The following is a 26,094-nucleotide window of genomic DNA, read 5'->3' as shown; positions in this document are numbered from 1 at the left end:
GCCTAGGATGTCATCATTATGCATGCACTAATTGCCACAGACCTTACAAACATTGGGCTATGTTTATTCATCACATCACCCTTCCCACCAGATTCTAAGCTCTAGTTCATGGCTATCTGTTCAACAAACCCGGATTCAATAAGGTTCTGATCTATTTATTAGAAATTGAGGAGGACATAAAAATCCCCCAGTGAGCTACAGGGCATTTCGATGAGTGTTGGGAAATACAAAGCAGCCAAAGTGCAAGTGAGGGTCCAGATGCCGACTTGTGCTTTGTTAAAGCTGCTGCTTTGAGCGGAGTCTTGTAGAAGGTGAGGGAGCAAGCCACACGGCCAGCCAGCCAGGGGTACCAATGCGAGGATGTAGCAATAGCTGTGAGGAGTAGGAACATGCTCAGTGCATTCAAGAGGAAGTCAGGAGAGAACTATGGCAAGAGCAGAGAGGCAGAGCACCAGGAGAGATGCATGGGGCGCAGCAGGAGAGCAGGCTGCATGGGCTCGCAGCCACGAGGGGTCGCTGCCTTGTACTCTTGAGTGGAGCAGAAGAGTTTTTGAAAAGATGAATAGCATGGTGTTCTATGCCTTTAAAAGTATATCTGTGGACACTAGCTTATAATAGACAGGAGGAAGACAGAGCAGGGACCAAAGAACAGATAGGAGGTCGGTACATCCATCTAGCTTAGACAGTGGCGGAGAACTGGAGCCAGGAGAAAGAGGTTGAAGTGGCCAGGTTCTTGACGTATTCTGTGGTATCTCTGAAAGGCACTAGGTGTCAAAGGAAGTAACGCCATGTGAGTGACAAGAGCCAGACCTTGGCCAATGAGTAATGTTCTCAAAACAAAGAAGTAAACAAACAAAAGGCTGCCTCCCTTCTTACCTTCCTTCAGAAGAAGGAAAATGCTCTTTTTGATGCTGGAGCAATGAGGGCAGTGAGGATGAAACATTTGTTCTGTAGCCACGAGAGCAATGGCATAGTCTGTTCAACGGTCACGGAGACCTACCCCTTATTTTTACATCCTTAACTTTGTAATAAAGAAGTAAAAGAAATGTTGTTTAATAAAAAATGATGAGAGAATACATACTTCCTTATAAGAAGAAGGTATACAGTTATCCATTACAGAGGTCAGAGGTTGGCTTTCTTGAATTTTCTCTAGATCACATAGTATTTGAGATTATCCCCACAGCTCTTGGTCTTGTCTTAGCAAATGTGCACATCTGGTCTTTCATTGCACATGGTTTACCTTTGCTGCATTCATAGGCGTTTCCTATGAGTAGGAAGTTCTTAGTAATAAATAGAAAGTCGCATGGAGTCTTAGGTCGGGGCGTTACACTGAGTTCACTTAGAAGGGGCTGAAAGCTCTTCCCTGAGGTAGAAAATCCCAAGGTGGCCCTGTGCAGGTCTAAAGCTCAACTAATTTTAGGCCTGTTGAAGTTGAAACATCCTTGAGTATGTGTGTGTGTGGATAGATGTGTCTGACCATCTGGTTGGCCATGAGCATAGAGCCTGCTGGCCCATGCATGAAAGGAGACAAGGAGCAGAATCATTTATTTACATTAGGCCTTTGAATACTGAAGCAGCCAATTATGATTCAGAATCAAAACAAGAGACTGGCGAGGCAGGAGAGAAAGTTCAAGACCAAAAGTGTTGGAGAGTGGCCTTGCTAATTAGATTGAAGGGATGGGGATTAGAACACATTTTGAGAGGGGGAAAAAAGAAAAACAGAAGTCACTGGTGACCCTGGAAGATAAGTGTGTAGATTACAAGAGGATTTGCAGAAACACTGTTCAAAAAAAAATTGTGGGAGTCCAAAATGCAAATAGCATTTGCTCAAAGCCAAACAACCCAAAACTTCATTGAGGAACCTAGTATCTTTGATACCTTGAGTTTCTCTGAACTTTGGTCCCAGCAACCACCCCACCCCCTTTTTGGCACACTTCCTTTGCTCTCAACTGCAAGAGCCACTCTTTAGCTAATAACACTTTCTTTATAGAATGAGTGACAATGATACATTGCTGTGGAGAATAATAATTGAAAGCCTTCAGTGTCTTACTGAGAAGGGCCACTGTCTAGGCGTCAACAGGGTGTAAGTGCTTGCTGAGACTAAATGTGTCCTTGGATCCTCCTCAAGGGCGACCTGCTAAGAGTTCAGCTCCTGGAGTTCAGTATCAGAGCCAACTGTGATGGCCAAAAGGTTGGTCTTCCTCACCCCAGCTCTCACTGTATTACCAGTGTTCTCCATCTCTCCACAGATCGCGAGGCAACAGCAGCAGCTACTGCAGCAGCAACACAAAATCAACTTGCTTCAGCAACAGATCCAGGTCAGAAATCAGCATTCTTTCACTTAAACCAAATCTGTCATTTCTTACTATTACATAAATTAATGGACATGATCCCCAAGCTGGAAGTGCCTTTTGGCCCATTTCTCTATATGTTGTTGTGTGTGTGTGTATGTGTGTGTATGACAGCCTTTTAAGTGGTGGCTCTGACGCAGACTGGACCTTGGCTGGCAGCATCTGTCTAAGCAGGCTGCAAGCAATTTCAGCTTCATACCTAGGAGGAATCATTATAGAGCATTATTTTACCCCTTTATGCTTTAATGTTGGAAGATGCGCCTGTAGACATTCCTGATGGGGTAGGTGAGTGGACCCAGCAGAAAATGTACAGCTGGGTTTTGGTTAGAAACTCACAGGTTCTCTTGACAGCTGCTTGTGATCAAAGTAGGGCCATGGAGAAGGTAATGAATCCATGTGTGGCAGCTATCATGGTGGTGTTGCCTGAGGGAACCAAGTGCCTTTTTATTCAGGAAGATTCACAGTGTTAAAGGGGTGTTGATAAGGAAAGCACAGGCTGTGGTAATAAATGATGAAACTAAACATCAGAGGAGACTTCCGGAGACATAGACCTTGACAGAATTCTCTCTCGTCCATTTTGAATCCTCCTGTCCTGGTAGCACTTCTGTCTTGGAGCTTTGAATTGGAAGTAATAGCATCACGAACAGCACACGTTGGGGCCCAGCAAGGTGTCATTCCATCCCCATCAGGTGGGGGCCAGGTGCCCAGGAGTTCCAGGCTTGCTTAGGTTACAGGAGACCCTGGCTCAACGAGTAAAAAGGCAACAACCATAGCGTTTCCCGTAGGGTCAGGACCCACTGTGCGCTGAGCACTAAGCTCCTACCATCCACGGATGGGACGCAGGGGGCCAGTGCTCCAGCTTCATGGGATCTGGAAGCAACAGCCGGATCCAGGGTTAAATTCCATTTTCCTATCTGGGCATAAAGTCATGATTCTCTCAAAATTCCCTCTTGAGGATATAATGTTTTATACCATAACTGTCATAAAAGCAGATGTAAAACTGATCCATTCAGTTATCAGTGCGGCTTTAACTCGCTAACCACATTTCTTCCATTTTATCTGGAGGGGCCAGCGATTCCAACTTTATCCTAGGGCGTGTGGACTGTGCTTCCCCTCTTTCGGCCCACCTTAGGCAGTAACTTCTGTAGACTGACTTGCATTTGTTATCTGAGAATACTTTTCTAATATTCTGATCCCCGGTCCCTTCTGTTTCTTTAAAATGCAGCCGTAACACTTTGAGATCAACATGCCGAGAGGCATTGTTCATCCTGGTGTGCTTTCTGAGCTGTTTGTGCCATTGTTGCTTCTCACCTCACAAAACAATGCATTCCAGTGACCGCATTAGGGAACACTGAGCTACACAGTTATATCAGGCACAATTAGGCTGCCCTGAAACTCTTTGTTTTCACTTCAAATACTAAAGTCATTTGAGTGGTCTACCTATCACAAAAGGCATTTGCCATTTGCCGTTGGCTACACAGCTGTACTCAATGGACTAGAAGGAGACTTTTGAAGACTTGTTAGGGCTGGATAGCTTCACACAGCCCTGGCACAAAATGGTGGCATTGCTCAGCGTTTCCCTTTGCCTTTAGTATGTATGGTCTCTCTGAAGGTGAGGCTAATCTAGGCATTTTTCCCACTTGAAATATATATTCCAATTAAAGGAAATGAGTGCATTTTCACAATTGTGCACAAACATCCATATTAAAATAGCTCTTGACCTTTGAATTTTATCTTCTCAAGTTTTCATGAACAGACTAAGATAAGCTTTTCCTTGGAGTTGCTTCCTCTGAGGGAACCTCACAAAGATTTGCAACATGAACTGTTTTCCTAAATCGCTGAGGGTCAGTTCTTTTTTAAAAAATTTTATTAAATATTTTACATATGTATTTATATTATTACACTTATATACAATAAACTGCCTGCAGCAAGAAGAACCATGAAGCAATCAGGAATTATATATATGTAACCTTCATCATTTTTTGGCTATTTGTATTTAGCAGCCTTGAAGAAAACATCTTTTCTACCTTAGTGAGTCTAAAATTCTGAATGTAAATCAATATCTATCATATCTCATCTCTATCACTTAAAACATCTATCTAGACCTAAAAATATCTTAACCTCTAAACAAATAAGACTAATTGCAAAGCTGAACTATCTGGTCTTAAACCCCATCAGAGACTTGAGAAGGAATAAAATTGATTACTTGAGTATATTGGAATTGCTGATTAGCAGCTTCTCAAATGAGAAGATGACAGAGACAGTTTGCTGCCTGAACAGTCACCCAAAACTCTCTATAACATTGGAGCATCTTCTTCAGCCTTCTGGCCCAATATATCTGACAAATATATTTGTGAGGCAGGAACTATTGAACACTTGTTTACCCTGTCTTGCCAGAGTTTGACTGTCAGTTCTGCCCTCATCCAAGCTTGCCCATTTCTAGGCAGAATTCTGTCTGTGGTAGAAGTGAGGACATTTTTGCCTAGTGGATTGTTGCCACATTTGAAGCCATCTCCATAAGAAGGTTATTTGATGCTTACCATCTTCTTTGAGGTAGGCTGGGTGTTGCCAAGAGTTAACCTGTCTCATTGTAAATCTATCTTTGAAATAATAAAAACATCTTTAAATATCATATTATGTATGCCTCTGTGGGTCAGTTCTTTATGAAATGTTTTTGGATCTTAAAAGTAACATTTACTCTGAAATTCATGCTTTTAATTGGATTGAATATTCTTTTTCTATATTTCCCGGTAGAGGCTTATAGGGTTTCCATCTTCCAACAGGACCATTCATACACTCATTGGTGTTACATAAGAATTAAAGGCCTTCATTACGTTTTAATGAGAAATAATAACCTCTCCACACAAAGCCTTGCCGTAACACCGGAAGCATGGCCTGGTCTTTATGAGATGTGATGCTAGGGCGTGGGAGGTCCAGCCTTCCTTCTTTACACAGCAGCAGTATTGCCTACAATGCTCACCTATTAGCCTTAAAAGAATGACAGTTTTTATTCCTACCTGTTGTGTCCAGCACTTAATGCACAATAATACATTAAATGACATTTACAAAGATTCCAGAAAATGCTATCTTCCCAGTGGGGATTTTTGTTTTGTTCTGTTTTGTTTGAGAAAACTGTTGTTACTGGCTTTTAATTTATTTGCACTTTGTACACTAATAACTTTTTAGTAGCATATTTCACGATTTCCTTTCTCAGTAAGTCTCTCTCCATCCTGGATGTTCTGTGTTTCCCATAATGAGCCAAGGCTGGCGGTCCATCTTGACCCGACTTACTCTATGAAAACCTTTCAGGCAGGAGAACAAGTGACCTCCACTCAAATTCTCTATGACAACAAATCAACTGTCCCCAGAGATGCTCTTGTTGGAACCTCTGAGGAGATGGAGCTTCTGCAGCTTTAAGAGGCATGCCTTAGTTAATAAGTTTTGCCTGTTCTCAGCAGTAGTGGGTAGAAACTTGTGGATTTTCTTGGCAGTGAGCAGTGTTACTCCAACAGTGTTCATGTGTGGAATCCTTTAGTATATTTTAAGATAACCTGCTGCTTGTAAGACGTATTGTCTCCTGAGTCCCACACAGGATGTTATGTTTGAACTTTGAGAGAATCACGTAACACACTCATCTTCTGGTCTGACCAACTTTTAAATCATTGTTCATTGTGTTCTCTTGGGAGGAAAAGAATTAGTTATTATAAGCCACAGTTATGAGTTTTGATCCATAAGGTAAGCAAGCAGGATTAGTCACGGCTCTGGCTCATTGACTGCCCAGGGCCACGTGGGCATGAAGGAAATACCTGTTCCCCTGATGACCCCACTGGGCAGTGAGCATTCCACTCCATACCACAGGAAGGAGCTCAGCCCTTTAGACTATACCTCAGCTGGTTTCTCTGAGCAGAAATGTTCCTGATTAAGCTGCCCTCAAGCCAATCCTCACAGTGTCATGCTTTGTCAGATCTATGACACCGGGTCACTGGCTTTTGTCCCCGGAAGCTCTTTATCCTCAGCTGTAAACTGGGAATCATGATACCTGAGACACTTTTCTCTGAGGGCAATTGTTCAGCAAACTAAATCAGCAGGAAAAAATAAGTTCTTCTAGTATTTCCAGGGATAGGTGCCTTAACCAGTATTTCTAGCCACACACCGATTTCTAGGAACCCGTACACAAACACATGCATACCCACACGTACACATATGTCTGCGTACACACTCACACAGATATGCAATAACACACATATTCTTGTACGCACACAGAGATACATACATACACGTATACATATATATGCACACATTCACACAGAGGCACCTATATATATACACAGTCACACCTATATAGACACAATACTCATATAAACACATACATATAGTCCCGCCCATAACACACAGACACATGCACACAGATATACACATACGTACAAAAATACATATACATTTACAGACACACACATACAGAAAGTGGAAATGCGTATATATGCATATAGATGTACAGTCATATACATGCACAAATATATGCACACACAAACGTACATATGCACATAACCCATCACATATACGTACACACATATGTGCATACTTATGCACATATAGAGACATATATCTACATATATGCATTCCATAGGAATGCATACAGACATACACACACATACCCACACACATGTACATGTGCCCACACACACACACTGGGCTCATTGCTGAAACTGATAGTATAATATTCCAGATTCATGGGACTTTAGAACTTTAAGGGGTTTTAGAGAGTTTGTATCTGGACCCATCTCCCATTGTCACATTTGTGATCTGAAACACTAAGGCTTTGATTTTCCCAGTGTCTGGAAGGTGGAGATGGTGGCTACTTTTACACATACCAAGTTTTGGTCCTTTTTGTCCTACCGATGTTCTACCACTTAAGACTTAATGACCCGATTTTGAAATTGCCCCCTCCCCTGGAACCTAAGCTCACATTTGACTCAGGTACAGTTGAAAGACTAAGTTGCAGCCATGGGCTCAAACAATTAGTGGCAAAGCTTCATTTTCTTGGAGCCAAAGTTCTCTGAGCTCATTAGAATTTGGGTAATTCTTGGCCGATTATTATGCAGAAAGAAACCTTCTGAAATACTGTATTGAAAATATAATAATGTTAGCGGTGACATAATCGTGCTTGGCTGGCCTGCTGCTTTGTGATTTCTCTCTCTGAGTGTGGTAAGTCAGAAGCATTTTGCTCTCCTCAATAAGACCCCCCCACACACATACAGGAACACAAAGAGATTAAGAGGTAACCTTGTCTCTTTGGGAGACTGGCAATGCAAGAATAAACAGCAGGCCATTAAGGTAGCATTTCAGCCTGAGAAAGGGATTGCCTTAACCCCTTGTGTTCCAGCTAATGTTGCACTGTTTGAAGTACAAATCCTGTGACTGGACAGGTTGTGTATGCTCTTGAAATTGAGGTAGGTGACTGAAAGAAGGCACGAGGAGGGTAGAAGTCACATCTAGAGCTACCTGTTCTTCTGTCTTTTACTTTCTGCAACCAAAACTGCTTGGGCAGGAAGGTGGTATGCCTGACAGAGGAGCAAGGGGACCTGACTGATGGCAGGAGCCCCTGGTAGCGCTCTACTTTGGTAGGTCTCCTGGCAATGACCTGATGACAGCATCGTAGGCACTCCCATTATCTCCTTGTCTAGGCAAAGCTGTCTCTAAAGAAGAGATGGGGGCAGGTGCACATGCATCTATATTATTATTTCTATCCGTAAAACACAAGTTATGTGGCAAACTGGGCACCCAAAACAACGAAAGCAACCATGCTGAGCCTGGTCCTCTAGACTAACGTACTCACTTCTCAGTGGTCCCTAGGTCTTTATTCTACACAAAAAATATAACTATCGGTACAGAGGTTCACATATGTCATCTGTGTTGAAGGTGGGAAGCAGGAGGATGACCATGAGTTTGAGGTCAGCTTGACAAAAGAGTGAAGTCCTAGACAGAAGAGATTACACGGTAAAAGATACAGTCGCAGCAGTAGCAGCAGCAACAGTAACAAGTGTCCCAAACCACATACAAGTGCAGCATTATTCGGGTAGCTATGTCAGGGGCTCTCATTGCTACTGTTGCCTTGCCAGCATCTTCTCCCTGATCCCTCAGGGACATCACAGTACACGATGCATCCCTTACATTACATTGTTCTAGCCATCCTTCTCCACTTCAGCTTCTTCATACCTGCTTTCCTGTTGAGCCAAGCCCCTTGCCACATGCCCTGTCAGACAGGGGGAGCTTCTCGCCTCTCACTCCAGGAAACCACTTGCTGTTTTCTGTATGTTTTCTATGAACACCTGATACTGTACATGTGCTTTACCTACAAGTCTTCCTGACAGTTGAAAATCAAGCAATATTTACATTTAAGTATAAACAGATCACTGGCAGGGCACCGCACATCTTTCTACACAGCACTTTGCTGTCCCTTGATTTCTAATTGCCTAGTTATTTTTTCAGTTTTCTCTTCATAGTTTTAGCCTCTTTATCTCCTTAAATGTCTGCAAAGCCTTAAGAATAAGCAAGTCTCTGGAATCTTCCCTTCTTTGGTGCTTTTTGGCTTTTGCCCTTTCTTTTTGGGTGAATTTATTAAGTAGTCATAGCTATATCTGCAATGGATTTAAAAGGTATAACCATGATTTTTAAATTTGTCCATGACATCATTGAAAAAAGTGATGTCTATATTTTTCTTAGGATGATGATTATATTAAAGTTATGTTGATGACAGTGTTCGGAAGTTCTAATCTGGGTTTTGAAACAAAACTTGACTTGAGCTCCTTACCAAAAGAAAAATCGGGCTAGGGAAGGGGAGGGTGGGAGGGAGGACTTCTACCAAAAGACATTTCTCCCTCCCTCCTTCCCACCCTTCCTCCCTCCCTTCTTCCCTCCTTCCCTCCTTTCCTTCTTCCCTCCCTCCTTCCCACCCTCCCTCCCTCCCTCCTTCCCTCCTTTCCTTCTTCCCTCCCTCCTTCCTTCCCTCCCTCCCTCCTTCCCTCCCTCCCTCCTTCCCTCCCTCCCTCCTTCCCTCCCTCCCTCCTTCCCTCCCTCCCTCCTTCCCTTCTTTCTGTTTTGGACCATTTTCCTCTTTACATAATTGTTTCATCTGAAGTTAGAATAGCTGAAGTCTGGACCAGAAAAGTCCCAAGCCTGCCCTTTGTCCAATGAGGTGACAAGGTGATGAGGTGTTCTTTCACAAGCTGGAAATGTGGCCATTATATGAGATGAAAGAGCACAGCCCAGAAAAAACAACAGCAGGTTTGCCATGAGCCCCAGCTTTTCCCTGGTTTCTACCTGCGGACAGAATTAGTTAATCTCTGTCTCTTGCTCTGCAATCCATGTCCTATCAGTTTACAAAGTACCTATCTGCACTTAGAGAAGACCATGGGGACATGCCTGTCACCAGTGGAAACAGCACAGATCAGAGCAAACAGAACACGGGGCAGAAGTCAAAGCTGGCATGAAGAGAGCCACAGTTTGTTCTAGTTGTTTCACCTCCGTAGGGTGGCAAAGAGATGCGCCTGGGTGGAGGAGCCATGGGAGCCAGAGTGGTTAGAGTTCCTGTTTGTGAAGAGAATTCATGAACGTAGAAAATTAGAAACCAGTGAAATTAGCAGAACGTTAGCAGACGAGCTATCACACGGAGAACACACAGGCATAGCTCAGGACCCATACGTACCCCATGCACCATAGCACAAAGAAAATATTTATTGGTTCCTAGACAAAGAGATTACTTCTCTGTTTTTTACCTTTGGCTGGTGAATATTCACATAACTTAGAAACAAAGTAAAACTAATTGATTTTTTTACTGTATATATGTTCATGGGCACGTGGGTGTGCATAAAGTAGGGTCCTTTGGTGGCCCACTAAGACTGTGGGAGCAGAATTTTAAAACCTTGAGAAATTAAGCAAGTTTATTGTGCCATAGTTTTTGTTTTGTTTTTTGTTTTGTTTTGTTTTGTTTTGTTTTGTTTTTTTAACTTCAGAAAGGAAAGACAAATCATTGAGATGGACAGAGTTGAGAAAACCTGAGTTACACAGTTACAAGTGTCGTCTCTATTTCACCATGAAGGAGAAGCGTTCCTTGTTTCTTCTGCATGGAATATTCTGGAAGTAGTAGATTCTCAGTCATGTGCATTGAGTGCAAAGAAGCACCTGGTAAAAATGAGAAATCTTGCTTTCTTGTAACGCTACTCACAGCATGTGCGCATACACACACACACACGCACACACACACACACACACACACACTTTGGTTTCCCACAACCTGTCCCACTTTGTTTTGTGTAACTTTCTGTCTTTTATAGAGGTTGACTTTCCTTGATGCTCCACCCCTGCTTCCTTCCATGCCCTGGCCAGGCTTTCTTGTTGCAATGGGTTTCCATGGCATTTTGAATGAAACATTTCACGCCTTAGTTTAGCGGTCTCTCACTTCAATGTGAGTCCACATCCTAATGCCTAACTAGCCTATTCAGATTAATGCTTAGCCGACTCCTCAGGACTCAAGTTTCCAAAATTATCCTAAAATCCATTTTTTACTAACTTTAACGTGCTGAATATGGAACTATTTATCACCTGTTTTGGCCAAAACTGTAGGAGACACCCCCTTAGCTTTCATTTTCTCATAGCTCAAAATGAATCCATTAACAGGGGTTTTATCGTCAGAACCTACTATTTAGCCAACTTTTCGCACTGACCTTCTAATCTAGGCTACCAAGATCTCCCATTTAGGTAACTGCAGCAGCCCTCCCCATCCATCACTGAATCTCTTCCTTATACCCAGTATTAGCTACTTGTGCGTACCCTATCAGAAACCACACACACACACACACACACACACACACACACACACACACACACACACACACACACAAAACAAACAAACAAAAACAGAAAGGAAACATTTATTTGGGCTCACCGATTTAGAGAGCTCATTTATGCTTGCTTGTCTCCTTTTGCTTATGCAGAACATTAGAGTGGCAGGGGTGTGCAGTGGTGTTAGGAGTGTGCTGTGGTGTCAGGGGTGTGCTGTGGTGGCAGGAGTGTGTAATGGAGTCAGGGGTGTGCAATGGTGGCAGGGGTGTGCAATGGTGGCAGGGTGTGCAGTAGTGGCTGAATTTCACTTCTTTTTAGATAGAAAGCAGAAAGACAGGGACGTAGGTAAGACCAGGATGAGGTACTGCACCCAAAGGGATGCCATGTGCCTTGGTGACATATTTCCTCTAACCAGGCCACACCTCCTGTTTTTACCACCAACCAGTATCCCCATCAGTAAACAAATCTTTCTAGAGAACACTCCATTGATGAGGCCCTCACCCTCATGATCTGATTCTTTAGAGCATGCACCACTGATCCCTTAGGTCTTCCCTCCCTGATCAGCCACCAGAGGCTTTGGTGCTTGTGTGACAGTCTCAGTCTGGATACTCTGTGGTTTTCCTGTATAAACTCATACTCCTCAGCCTGGCCCATTAGACTGAGTCGGCCACCATCTCCACTTCATTCTCTCATCCTTCTCACTCTGAGGAGCAGTCCTTCCTGGCTTTCTGAAACATGCCAAGAAAGTTCTAGAATCAGTGTGGACACTTGCCATCTCCACACTCCACACATCTCTACAGTTTGTCTTGTAGTTGAGACTTTCTTTGCTCAAGACTCTTGGAATGTGGTCATTTGGGGGAACTGGCCTCCAACACCCCGATGCTCTGAACCTTACTCGGCCTTCATATTTCTTTTTATCGAGTGAGCAAGTACATTGACTTTATGCTTTCTTGTGGCTCATATGGCTAATGCACACTTGGCAGTGATTTCTTCAGGGTCAAAGGTTTCATCTTTCACACTGGTATAACCAAGTACCTGGAATAGTGTCCTGATAACTAATGAAATAAACATATTTATGAAATGGGTGAGCCATGAAAGAACAAATTAGAACACACTACCCATTATGTAGTATGGAACAATTACATATGACAACAAAAGCATATTTCTACTTAAAGACTTTTATTGTATTGACTTATTTGAGCGTGTGTTTTGCCGATACCTTGGCAGTTCAACACTTCATAAACTGAAAGTGCGCCATCTTCATCTGTCTTCTTGATGTTTACTGAAGAGCAATTTAAGTCAGATAATCACTGAAAATGAGACAAACTAGACTTATCAAACATAATAAACCCAGCAAATTGGCAAATGTGACAGGATTTGTTTTAAGAAAGTAATTTAGCATTGCTTTCTGCAGTAAACAGAACTAGAGACAGTTCTTTTGTAAATGGAGAAAGTAAATATTTATACATAAGAAAGACATGTCCCGCACCTGCAAGCATTGCAGAAAAGTAACCTCACTTATCAGCTCATTGAAACCTAGAATTCTCAATTCATGGAAGATAAATATTATGGATCTGTTGTTGTTATTGTTGTTGATCTAATTGTAATACCTAAATAAGTCATCAGCACAGGCAAACTGTCTTTCATAAATAAACATATGTATGACAAAACTAGTGAAGTAGTTTTATGTTATATATACATACTGTATTGCAGAGCCGTGTAATAAAATTTGTCATGTATGTTGATATATACATGCACGTAGATGTATAACTCTCTCTCTCTCTCTCTCTCTCTCTCTCTCTCTCTCTCTCTCTCTCTCTCTCTCTCTTTTTCATTCTTTCTGCTTCGCAGGGCCACCATTCATTTGTGGATACAGTCTAGTTTTTCTTTCAACTTCCACACTGCACATTTCTGGCCTTGGGATGTGTTTTCTGTTTGTTTTCGCTAACCTTCATATTTTATTCCACTCTCCCCTCATTATTCCTTTCTTTATCTTGCTTTTCTTCTCACTATTCTATTATATTCTATATTTTTACTGACTAAAATGTTAACTACAAATCAATAGAATACATCCTAAAATTAGTTTTTGAAAATTTGAAATCATTTTGTTGTGGAGTAATGAGAGAAAGAGAGAGAGAGAGAGAGAGAGAGAGAGAGAGAGAGAGAGAGAGAGAGAGAGAGAGAGAGAGAGGAGAGAGAGGAGAGAAAGCTAGCAGAACTGTCTCAGAGTGTTAGCCTAATATATTGATGCCATCTTTTCATGAAGGATGGTGTGTTGTCATGAGCACCCATGTCATACAGCCAGAAAGAGAGGCGGGATGGGGCTGCAGTAAGGTAAATCAAGAGATAACAATAAAATACTTCTGCTGCCTGGTAGAGGTGTTTAGAATGTGTTTTCTTTATATCTTCATCCGCCCCTAATTGAGGATGCTTTAAAATTGAATGACTAGCAGTCAAAACGTGTTTGCTTCAAGCTGAGAAGAAAAATGCTGGTGTCTCCGCTTCCAAACTGATTGCGCTTTGTACACAACTGACAGGGACAGTCACTTTGAGTGACTGATAAGTGGGAAGCTTCGCCACTTATCAAAGAATGCAGGCTGAAAAGAAAAGACCGAGCCGTTCAGATGCTCTGGCATGTTCAAAATAACATCTTACATCAGTCAGACCCAGAAGCACTGAAAGGCATTTGACAATGAAGTAATGTATATAAAAAGGTGATATTGCGTGTGTGGAGATGGAGAAATTATCCCACAAGCAAATAGCCGCAAAGAGGTGAAAGAAAAGGCAGTTAAGGTCGTGATTCGAGAGATGAAGCAATGGTTACACAATATGAGCACATTTGTGTTGAAATTTACAATTAGCTGGAAACACCACATTTATATGTCTCTGTCTCTGCAGATGCTTGTGTTATTTCTATTGGCAGTTGCCTTTGACCCAGGGATGCCCAGGAGTCCTGGGTTACAAAGGTGTTGGCCCTTGGCACAGATAGTCATTCCCCCCAAGGAGTCTCATTCACTCTTTTCCCGTCCTCGGGTAAATATCTAATACTTAGAATATATGTTTAAGATATTTTGCCATACCCAACTCACAGCGATACGCTTATGTAACAGACTTGGATATTTTTTGTCATTCTTATGCATAATACCGAGATAGTTCTAAAAAAACAGACCTGTACATTTAGATTCCCCGAGTGTAAGTTTAAAAGGGGCTCTCTTGGGAACTCAGTGACTAGGTCATGTGTCCTCAACATGTATGATTAGGACATTTGTGTTCCAGATACTTCCGTTGAATGTTCATACACTTCCTTATTCCTTGGGTCCTTTATAAGGTGCAGGCAATGATGACTCAATGACTCCCAGCCCTCCAGTGTGAACCGTGCTATTGACAAAGCTGGTTTCTTCTGGATCACCCATAAAACGCTTGTATCCCTCAGGCTACGTATTGTAGCCCACTGCTTGGTCTGACTATAAGGTCACTATAAATATACTCTGTGAATTCTTCTGGCTTTCTAGCTTGTTTCTGAGATCAACTGGACTTAAATGCACAGGGTTCCCTTTTAGTTAATTAGTGAGCACCGGACCTCCTGCTTGAGATTGGGGCTGCTGTGAGATAAGAGAACAGCAAGGTTTAGTGCTAACCAAAACACATGGGAGATGCTTAGGAGAAGAATATTCTAGAGCAATGTCCAACCACAACCATCTGTGAGGGGTCCCAAGTCCTTCGGAACACAGGGAGCTTGCTGAAGGCAGTCTCAGTTCAAGCTGCGTCTTTCTATTGCAATCTTTTCTTGATGAAGAAATCACCTGCATGGGCCATGGTTCTGCTCCAAGTCACTGGCCTCAGCACAGGCCAGCACAAAAACCAGTGATGAATTAACTTTCTTGATTGGTTATATAAACAAAAGAAAAAAAAATAGAATTTAGAGAACAACTTGTCAGACTTTTCTTTTGTCGACGGAAATGTGGTTCAGAAATGGTCCTCCAGCCTATTAGATACTCCTGCCCCAGCATGCAGCCCATTCCTCCCTGTAGTCAGCTCAAACACAGGAAGGCCCCGGGACTTATGGACAGAAAATGAGCAGCCAGTCTGCAGACCCTAATCAATGGAATTTACTTTATCTGTAATTTAGGACAAATACTAATATTAATAATAAACTGGGACAGTATTTTAATGTTTGCCTAAAAATTATAAATGGCATTTTTTTATCCACCAATCAGGACATCTTAAATTCTGACTCAACAAAAATTATCAGCAGTTTGCATTGGAAAATATACATTCAGGACTTAACATATGCATTTCACTGATCGTGACCGTTATTTTCCTTTTTTAGACAGGATTATTTTTCCTCTCATTGAAAGTTGATTTTTTTAAATAGAATATTTTGGGGTTATAGTTTTCCCTACCCCTACTCCTTCAGTTCCCCCCACTTCTTCTCCAACACAGATCCATAGCCTTCCTTTCTCTGGTTAACAAACAAATAGGTATCTAAGAAATAATAAATACGATATGATAAGATGAATAAAAAAACCAAACAAATCAGAATATGAAAAAACAACCAACTAAAGAGCCAAAGAGAAAGCACAAGACACCTTTATAGACAGAGACACACACACATTCAAACACACAGGAATCCCATAAAATCTCCAAACCAGAAGCCATAGTAGATTTACAAAGACCTATAGGGTTAAAATATGCCCCTACTTACCATTATGAGACAAAGAACCTCCAAATATATCATTGTGATCACCCTATGTTTACCATGTACTGCTGTGTATGGTGTCTTCCATTTCCTCTGGCACTTAACCTTCTGAGCCCTGAGGGGAGGGACTTGGTGGAGACACGCCTTTAGGCCTGAGTGTTCCAAGGGCTCTCACTCCGTGCACATTGTCTGTCTGTGCATCTCTGTACTTCTTCCCATCTGCTGCAGGAGGAAGATGATGGCTGCTCAAGACACTGACCTATGAGCAGAGCAAAACATCACTAGGGGTCATTTTATGGCTATGTTCTTTAGTAGAACAGTGTTAATCATTTTCCCCTAGGGTCTCATGTTCTTGGACATCCAAAAAGTTGGCTATGGTTTCCATCTTTGGAGTGGATCTTAACGCAAGTCAGAGATTGAGTGCTTACCACCACAAGCTTTTTGTCGTTATTGCACCAGTGGATCTCGCAGACAGGGCACTCTGGTAGATCAAAAGAGCGTATAGCTGGGTTCGGTGTTTACCTTCCCACTTGGTAGTGTGCAGCACGCTTTTCAGTGCCATGGATACTAGAACATAAAGCTGAAGGCTCTAGGTGAGTACCAGCTCAACCTCTCTGTTCATTGAATTGTATAAGTGTTGACTTCAGATACATTGCCTTACTATCAGTTTGTAGAGAGCTACCAATAGTCTTGGTTTGCATGAGATCTCTTTGGCCAAGAATTCAATTAGATGTAAGCAATTCTAGTACACCAAATGTACCAGAAGCTTCCTTTGATGATGAGAGACATCCAGCTGGGGCTCCTTTGCCAATTTTATTTGGCAATTTCTTTTATCCCACCTTACACACACACACATATATATATATATAACTGGTCTACAAGGTTAGGTTTCCATGTGACCCTTCATTTGTCCTTAGTTTTAGCTCCCCCTTCCTGTATTCCCTCCTTTGCCCTTTCCCCCCTTCCTATTTGATCCTCCTATACCCATCCCTGCCCCTGCCCATTCATAACTGTATGTTCTATTTTTCCTTCTTGATGAGATCCATCCTGCCCACTTGTCCCTTACCGTCTTCTTAGCCTCTGTGGTTCTGTGGATTGTAGCTGGCGTGTCAATGACGTAACAGCTAGCGCCCACATGTAAGTGGGTCTGAGCTGCCTCATTCAGGATGATTTTCCTATCATTTACATACAGATTTCGTTATTTTACTTTTTTAAAAAAATAGCTGAGTACTATTCCATTGTGTTCATGTACCCTATTTCATTTATCTGTTCATTTGTTGGTGGACATCTAAATTGTTTCCAACTTCTTGATCTTATGAATAGAGCAGCAACGAACATGGTTGAGCAGGTACCTCTGTAGAAGGATGAAGTGTCCCTTGGGTATATGCCCAAAAGTGCTATAGCTAGATCTCGAGATATATCAGTTTTCATCAGCAATGGATAAGTGTTCTGTCCCCTGATTCCACACCCTCACCAATATGAGCTGTCCTCTGTGTTGCTGATCTTAGCCTTTTTGATGCGAATAAGATGAAATCCCAAAGTAGTTTTGATTTGCATTTCCCTGGTGACTAAAGTTGTTGAAATTTTATTTAAATGCCTCTGGGCTATTTGAGTTTACTCTTTTCAGAATTGTTTTAGGTTTATACCCTATTTTTAAACGAGTTATTTGTTTTCTTGATGACTATTTTTTATTCCTACATATACTTTTGATATTAGCCCTTTAATAGATGTGTAATTGATAAACATCTTGTCCCTTTCTGTAGGCTGCCACTTTGTCTGAATGATGGTAAGTAAGTTTATTTTCACAATGAGCACTTTCTTTTTATGGTTGACATGGTATCACTGAAATCTGTCTACTAACAAGACGAAGAAACTAGTACCTGAATATGGAAGTCACATCTGATAGGTTTCACCAAGAAAAATATTCTATTGATAAACAGCTTAGTCTCCTTCAAAGAAAAACTCATTTTAAAGGGCCTCTTTGAATTATTGGCATGCTTTATAAAAATTGAAATTCAAAACATATTGGGGTAGGGACTTAGTTCAGTGCCTAAACGTGGAAGGCTCAGTGATTTCTCTTCAGTATCTCAAACAACATAGACCACATCAAAATTATTTCGTCTAAGGAAAATCAAAAATTCCCCATGATACAAATGAGTTTCCTTCCTGCTCTTAGTGTCATTCCCCAGGCTCCCAAATTAGGGATTCTGATGCTTCCATCCTGCCTCTCGGTTTCCTTTCATTCTACAGTGTCTTCTCTGCTTTGTGCCAGGTGCCCCATTCCTGTGAGAGAGCAGGAAAATGAGACCTGTCTCCACATCTGTCTCCCTAGAGACACTGACTAAAGTCCTACGTGGTTTGACTGGAGCTGCCCTTCAATGCACCATAGCTGGGGGGTCTTAAACTGTCCCTGTGTGGGCATCATTCTGTAAACTGTCTCCTCCTACCCAGTCCTCTACCATCGCACGTGTTCTTTGACTTGCCTCTTATACCCCAGTTGCATTATCCCTAGTGTTTCTCACATGTAAGGAAAAACCCTCTCTGGGTAGTAGACCATGTCAGTAGAAACTCAGGAGAAAGAACACATTGCAGAGTAGCTGTTAGTAAGATGTTTGTTTTGGCAATAGCTACTTTCACCAAAATGATAAGAGCTGTGGAGACGGCTCAGTGAATGAAGTGCTTGTGGCACAAAGGTAAGGACCTGATACTGAATTGCTGGCACCCATGTGAAGACCAGGTACCAATGTGCAGACATCTCCAGTACCAGCGTTGCTAGGAGGAGATAGGAGACTGAGACTGGAGGTTTCCTATAAGCTCCCCATAAGCTCTTGGACCAGCTATCCTGGGCTATACAGCAGTGTCTACAGACCAGCCTCTTCGAAATGGAAAGATTGACAGAAGAAGTTTAGTTCTCATCTTAGGGCTCTACAACCTCAGGACAAAGCCAAATTGCCTTTTTGAAGCAGTTCCTACGTTCTTAAATTTAATTTCCCTAAGAATATTTTAGAATGCTTGAGCAGTGTACATACCAAAATAATTACAGTCTCATTTTCTTCCTCTAAGGAGGATTTTCTAGATGCACTGAGAAATGGCAACATCCTCGAATTCAGTGATTATTTTCTTTTTAAATCTTTCCCTTATACACATATTTTAAATTTTGTGTTTAAAGTTATTTTTGTGTTGTATCTATTTTGGGGCAGTTGCACACGCTGTGACATGTGTATGGCTAACAGAAGACAACTCACTGGAGTCAGTTTTCTCTCTCCACCACGCGTGGCCCGGGCTTGAACGCTAATTCATAGGCACGAGACCACCGTTACCCACTGAGACACCTCACCAGTCCACACATACACACGTAGTTTTTGATCTTATTATTTTTATTAATTCTTTCCTGGAATAACTACATAATTGTTTAATATTTTGATGTTAGCTATTTTATAATCATTTAGCCTTTTACACTCTCTAATTTGAAAACTCTTTAATGACACTTAAAATTATCAGATGTTTTAATTTACCTGCTAAAATGACAAAGGAAAAAAAACTTCATCAGGGCAACAGCTGCTGCCCCCTTACCTCCGCCCAGGCCATTGACTGCTTGGATAACAGGAATGGCGGTCTGTGTCTCTTTTCTCTGTAGCATTGTTCATTTGCAGGAGAAGCATATGTTGCCTTCATTCCATTGTTATTGGTCCCTTCTTTCCACCGTGACCACTACTAAGTTTTAGTCCATTGCAGCTGTGTGAGGCCATACTAAATGCCAGTGGGATGCCTCCCCGCATCATCTATTTGATAGACTCCTGTGGACACAGGGCTCCTTTACCAAGCTTTTCTGTTACAGTCTTACATGCATATACACCTGCTTTAATACAACTCTTCCTCATGTGAGCCCGAGATGGCTTTAATAAACATGATCATAAGGAAGCCTGTGAGCCTGTTTTCTGTTCAGGTTTAATATTTCGTGAAGGCGGGAGAGCTGCAATTAAGAACATAAGTGTCTGTCATTGGTGGGTAGAAAAACAATAATGGCAGGGGCCAAAGACCATGTCAGTGGGACATGGGTACGGAAGGAATCTGACATCACTTCCTTAAGGTGCTTTTTCTTACCTTTCTTGATCAGTATAGTCTGTCAGTGTTCTCTTTTGACATCTTTGTTGATTTCTCAGAACTGCCTTTATCTTGGCTGGACTGAAGTTAGGCATCAGCCTGCCTTGCATCCCAGCCCCACTTCAACCGTATTGAGGTAAAGCAAGATTTGCCAAACAAAACAAAACAAAACAAAACTTTGTTTTCATCCCATTTTCAATTCTCTCTGCAACTTAAAGTATGCCTCCAACTTTGTCTCCAAATTTTAGTGAGCTTTAAAATAATACTAAAGCCTTCTACAATAACACTTTAAGTTTGTTTTGGTTTATGGAGATGTTTTTCCGAGTTCAATAGATCTAAGTTAAGCCAACATCTTAGGAGCTGAGTTATTGGAGGTATCACAACTGGATAATAGATGGTGAAGCCACCTCCACTTGTTGACCAACTCATCTTACTGTTCCTCAGGACTGAGCATATCTGTGGAGAAATGACTCACAGGGCTCTGTCAGACTTGCCATGTGCTCTGCCACTGATACATTTGTGTAGGATCACATGCAGAAGGGCCATGTGTCATCAGCTAATTATCTCACCCCAACTGGCATCTTGCCCCCAGCTGTTCCCAATAACCTGGACCCAGTTCAGAAGGACTGATGTTGTTACTGCTCATAAAAGTTAAGGTGCTTGGAGTAATAACAGGCTCTGCAGGGCGGAATTAAGAGCAGCTCTTCTAGCTGACCTTTAAACTTATCTGTTACTTATCTGTCATATAATATGAAATTAAGACAGGGACCAGCAGCTGTGGACTTCCACCATGCTCTGTGTTGTCAGTGTGTGCCAAATGGAGATACTGGTGGCAGGAGATAGTAGGGCATAATGCCCCATGCCTGTTATATCAATATTTGGAAAGCTGAGGCAGGAAGATTGCCACACTTAGTGAATTTCAAATGAGCCTGAGCTCTTGTGTGCTGTGTAAGATCTTGTTTTATAAAATGATAATCAACAACATAATAGAGAGATGGCTCAACGGACAAGAGCCCGGGCTGCTCTTCCAGAGGACCCAAGTTCAATTCTCAGCATCCACGCTCAGACTCACAGACTGTGGCTGCAGCTCCCAAGAATCAGATGCCCTCTTCTGGCCTCTGTGGGCACAGGCATTTGTACTGCAAAACATCCATGTAAATAAAATCGAGCAAACCTTTTAGTGTGTGTGCATGTCTGTGTGCGCGTGTGCACTGTGCGTGTGTGTATCCATTGTGGGGTGCAATTTTCTTAAAATAGGAATGCTTCAGGAAGGGGAAGTTATTAGCTTTAAGAAATTCCATGAAATGGTACTTTATGATGTTGTCTATCTAAATGGTTCTTGAGATAAGGCCTCATGTGGTTCAAGCTAGCCTCAAACTCTATAAGCAGAGCACAAGCTAGAATCCCGATGTTTCAACTGCTAGTATTTCATGTGTGTGGCCCCATGCATGGTTCTGTGCATTAATTTGCATAAAATTAACATATTTTATACTGGTATACCTCTGGCATTCATAGGTACTTGATAAAAGTTTCCTTAAATTTAAGTATGCAGTTTTGTAATAATAACACAACTTGAAAAATCAAGAGACATATTTCCACAAGTTATCAATGTTTTTTCTTTTGCAAAATATTTTTTAAATATAGACAGTTTCTCACTATAGTTTTTCATTTGATGTTTAAATATATTACTCAAAACAAGGCATATGTACATAGAAAATGGAATATTACTTTTAAATGGATAGCTTTGAAATTGTCTAACTTTAGTTATGAAAATTATTCCACGGCTTTGAACTACAAATTTGTGTAACACTTAAAAAAGTAATTTTAGAGAAGCATTTTATAGTTTCCTGATGTACATTGATCCTCTTGAAGAATCCAAAAATCAGTAAGACAGTTGAAAAGATATGTGCACCAGAAGACACCTGAAAATCATAGCTAGTATACTTAAGTGATGAACACTCTTAAACTGACATATCACTATTTTCCAAGTGCTCACATTCCAAAAACAAGACAAAGTGTTCCAGCATAGTGTATTCACACAGGCACACCCATACACACATGCACACACACATGCACACATGCACATGCGCACACATGCAAACGTGCACACACATAGTGTCTCTCGTATACTCATTAGTGTAGCATGAAGCTCCAACAGTGAGTTGATGCAGCAGTGTTGGCCACTTGGGAAGCTGTAACACCCAGTGCTCTGGGTACCCCCCCCCCTCAAGCTTCAGGTACCATGTGTGTCACCCTTTCTTGACTGTTCTGTGCTGGAGGCTAACAGTCCATTCAGTGGCGTTAGAGCTGCTCTCACGACAGCTCCAATAGCCTTCCATTGCAGATGACCGTGCACTTCGTGTAGGTGGGCTGCAACGATGGAGTCGTCTTTCCTTTTGGTTCTGGATCAGGCATGGGGAGGGTAGGTTATTCTGGACGTTCTAACTGAGATTTCAGGACTTGATTCTCACTTCCTGGTGGCTTCCCAACAATCCACGAACCTCTTGCCTAGCAGACACAGCACCACATTACCACATCTTTCTTCATGTCCTTTCTCCATTGTTTCATGTGGCTGGAACATGCTTCTCTGTTCTCTTATGAAGATACCAGTAAAGATTTATGTCCCATCTGGGATGACTCAGTCTCAGTCTTCTTTATATTTTCAATGGCCCTGCTAATAAGGCCACAGTCATGATGCTAAGGGTTAAAAAGTGTGCATATCACTGTGGGCGCTCCACTCAGCCTGCAGCAGCATCTAGAATCTTTTGTCCTCTGAAGTGCGGTTGCTTTGACAGCGATGTGTCCTGCCTGCTTCCTGGAGAGAGCACTGACACTAAAAAGATGAGCAGGGGACAAACTTACAGATGTGCTCACCTCAACTTTTCACCGTCCGTCTCTCTTCAGGGCGGCTGGTATCTGGAGAGGTGGCATGGCCATTGTCACTTGGCTTCAGAGAGCTTATTAATCATGTGCCCTTTGAAAGTGACTTAATCTAACTCCAACTTCTCCTTCAGTGAGTTCTAGGTAAAAGTCTAAGCATGAGGAGACAGTAACTATTTCTGTCCTGCTCAAATGGTCTCACTGCTCTCATGGGGCTCCAAGGCTTATGTGTTCACAAAGCCTAAGGGTCATATAGAAGTTTGGCTGGTGACATCTGTACAATTTGCTTCATCATTAACAAATACCAACCAATGAACCATTGTTACATATTTCTCACTATTCTTATCACCATATATTAAACTCCTGACCATCTGGATGGAGCGTTATCAATTTGGGGCTGTGTCTAAATAAAATGCCAAAATATTTGATGAATTGACTCAAAAATTTAAACAAATACTCTTGACTGGCTGTGTTTTCATGGTGCTAACAATGGTTGCTGGTGACGTGGCACTGTGCTGTCATGGTTAGGCACTGTGGCAGGTGCAGTGAGAAGCCACACACTTCAGCTTGAGCAAGCAGAGGGTGTGGGCACTCAGCCTGTAGCCCAGGCTGCCCTCACTCTCGTGATGTCTAAAGCACGAACATTATTATATCTTTGCTGTGGGTTTCTTGTAATAATTTGACATACCCCATGAAGTCAATATCAAGTTACTAGAAGTTTCTTCAAAGAAGAAACTATGAAGAGTACCCATGGCCAGGTGTGTGTGTGTGTGTGTGTGTGTGTGTGTGTGTCTAGAATCTCAATACTTAAGAGGCTTAGGAATTCAAGTACAACCTGGGCTACAAACAATTTGAAGACTAGCCTGGGCTACATGGGAACATGTCTCCAAAATTAATTAAAAATAGCACATATGTGTTGGTCATGGTAACTTAGAGGTAGCACAGCTGTAGTAGTTCATATTGAAGTAAGGGCTAGGGTTTATTGTTTCAGTTGGGAATACTTACCAATGTAACATTTAAGTTCTGTCCAGTGCTAGTTCCCAGGTACATTTACTTTGGAATATTTTAGTTAAGAATTTTCTGTTTAAAAAAAAAAGAATTTTCTGTTTAGTTTTATTTACTTATAATAAGCACTCTGTTGCATGTTGTGTAAGCTATATTAAGCCCCAGCTAAGTTCCCATGAAGTGTGGTTAACAGCTGAGAATAGATCAGGAAGCGTTTTGCTTGTTTGTTTGTTGTTGTTGTTGTTTTTCATTTACTTGTTGTTTTGGTTTGGTTTTGGTTTTGGTTTTGGTTATCTTTCTAGACCCTAAATGTACTATACATACTAGACTGGACTTGAACTCAGAGAAATCCTCCTGTCTCTGCTTTTTCAAGTGCTGAGATTAAAGGCTTGCAGCTCCATGGCATGCCTAAATTTATTAATGTTTTAAAATTAAAATAATACACTGTTTCCAAGTTCAACATCAGATACATTGTACCGTTCAGTTAGCACCTATTTAACGTACACACTCAAGCGTACTTACGCTCGCTCCTTGCATAGAGATTCACGCTACTCTTGGTCTGTGCCTTGTGATTTTGGTAAAATTATATCTCAAACAAAGCACAGGATAAGTATGGAAACTATTTCTTGATCGTGCTGTGTTTAGAAAGCAAGAAGCGAAGAGTCTTCTGCCCCGCTGAATAATGTGGGTCTTCATGTTTGTTTGTTTTCAACTTGGAAGATAATAAGGCTTCCATAGGTTTTGGGTCATCTTAAAGTGAGATAGTGCCACGGAGGACGTGCAGGTAAACATGATGGAAGAGGAAGAGAAAGAAGGAGTCCCCTTGAAAGTAGAGTAATTCTTGGCCTCAAGAGAAACTTGCATTTATAATCAAAGGAAGACCAAAGTATACACTTGCCCAGGTTCAGTCTTCTGAAGCTCCTGACCTGCTGCCTGTGTCCTGGATGTGATTGCAAATATCACATAATAACTGAACATATAACAGGCAAAACTTCCTGCTGCATGCAATGAGCTTTTAACTTAACTTAGTGGAGCCTTCCTTCTCTTCTCTGTGAGTTTGTTAGTGTGTGTGTGTGTGTGTGTGTGTGTGTGTGTGTGTGTGTGTGTAAGAGACCCTGTAGGAAAGTAGACATTTTCTTAATAAGTGACTTCACCCATCAGCGTCTCAGACAAGCAACCCTCTTCAGAGAGATCAGGTCCCCCTTCTAGAATAGAAACATTCTATCCCATTTATTTCAGAATGAAGTTGTATTGGGCTAGCCTGAATTTTTATTTAAAAAGTATTAGGATTAGTTGTGATGGCAAATTCTTTAGTCCAACCCGTGGGAGGCAGAGAAAGTCAGATCTCTGTGAATTTCAAGCCAGCCCAGCCTACATAAAGAGTTTGAAGCCAGACAAGCTGACATAATGAGTGGCACAATGTCCCAGCAAAAGAAAAGAAAAACATTAAAACCACTAGTATTTGGGCTAGAGAGATGGCTCATCAGCTAAGAGCACTTGCTGCTTGAGGACCAAGTTCAGTTCTGATAACCACCTCAAGGGGCTTATAGCCACTGTAACTTCAGCTCCACAGCATCTGATCCCCTACACACCACACACAGACACACACACACACACACTCACATACACACTCACACACACACATACACATACGAACACACACATACACACACAAGTATAGCATAAGCCTATTAGAAAATCCTCAGTGCTGATAACAATATAGGTAAAACTGTGCTCAAGTACAATTTCCAAAACTCATGTGCTTTCCCATGCCAGCACTGCCCTGAGAGCCCCAGTGTCACACTGCACTGGCCAGCCTGAGTTAGTCACACACCTTATATAGAACACACACACACACACACACACACACACACACACACACACACACACACACACACACACACACACACACACCCCTACATGTAGCACTGCCCACAGCCTGGGAGCCTTCAGGAGGAACACATCATATTAGGAAGCCTGTTTAGTCAGCAGCTTGGGCGTCCATTCCCTGGCCTTCTGAGTTCCTGCACTCCGTTTGCTCTGCCTAAAGCAGGTTCTAAGGGACCCCACAGAGTTGTTGTGTTTCTTTAGGCAGCTGTCTGTACGTCCGCACTACAAGGATAGGGCCCTGTAACTCCCCTTTTAATGTGCTTGTTAAATCCACTGGCAGACACTTACGTACTTACATCTTCAGTGGCCGTGCCCACAGCTGTT

The 26,094-nt window shown here is 41.9% G+C and overlaps 1 protein-coding gene across 12 annotated transcripts in view; it reads left to right on the top strand.

Annotated features, from left to right (window-relative positions):
- Positions 1-26,094, top strand: part of Sox5 (SRY-box transcription factor 5) — a 775,369-nt gene that overhangs the window by 587,367 nt on the left and 161,908 nt on the right. For all 12 annotated transcript variants that reach the window (XM_051155573.1, XM_051155574.1, XM_051155579.1 and 9 more), the window contains one exon: positions 2,250-2,318. In XM_051155573.1, coding sequence (XP_051011530.1) covers positions 2,250-2,318 — 69 coding nt within the window. The remainder of the gene's footprint in view (positions 1-2,249; positions 2,319-26,094) is intronic.

The sequence above is a fragment of the Acomys russatus genome, chromosome 13 (assembly GCF_903995435.1).
Source record: "Acomys russatus chromosome 13, mAcoRus1.1, whole genome shotgun sequence".
NCBI lineage: Eukaryota > Metazoa > Chordata > Mammalia > Rodentia > Muridae > Acomys > Acomys russatus.
This window is presented reverse-complemented; position numbering and strand designations above follow the sequence as displayed.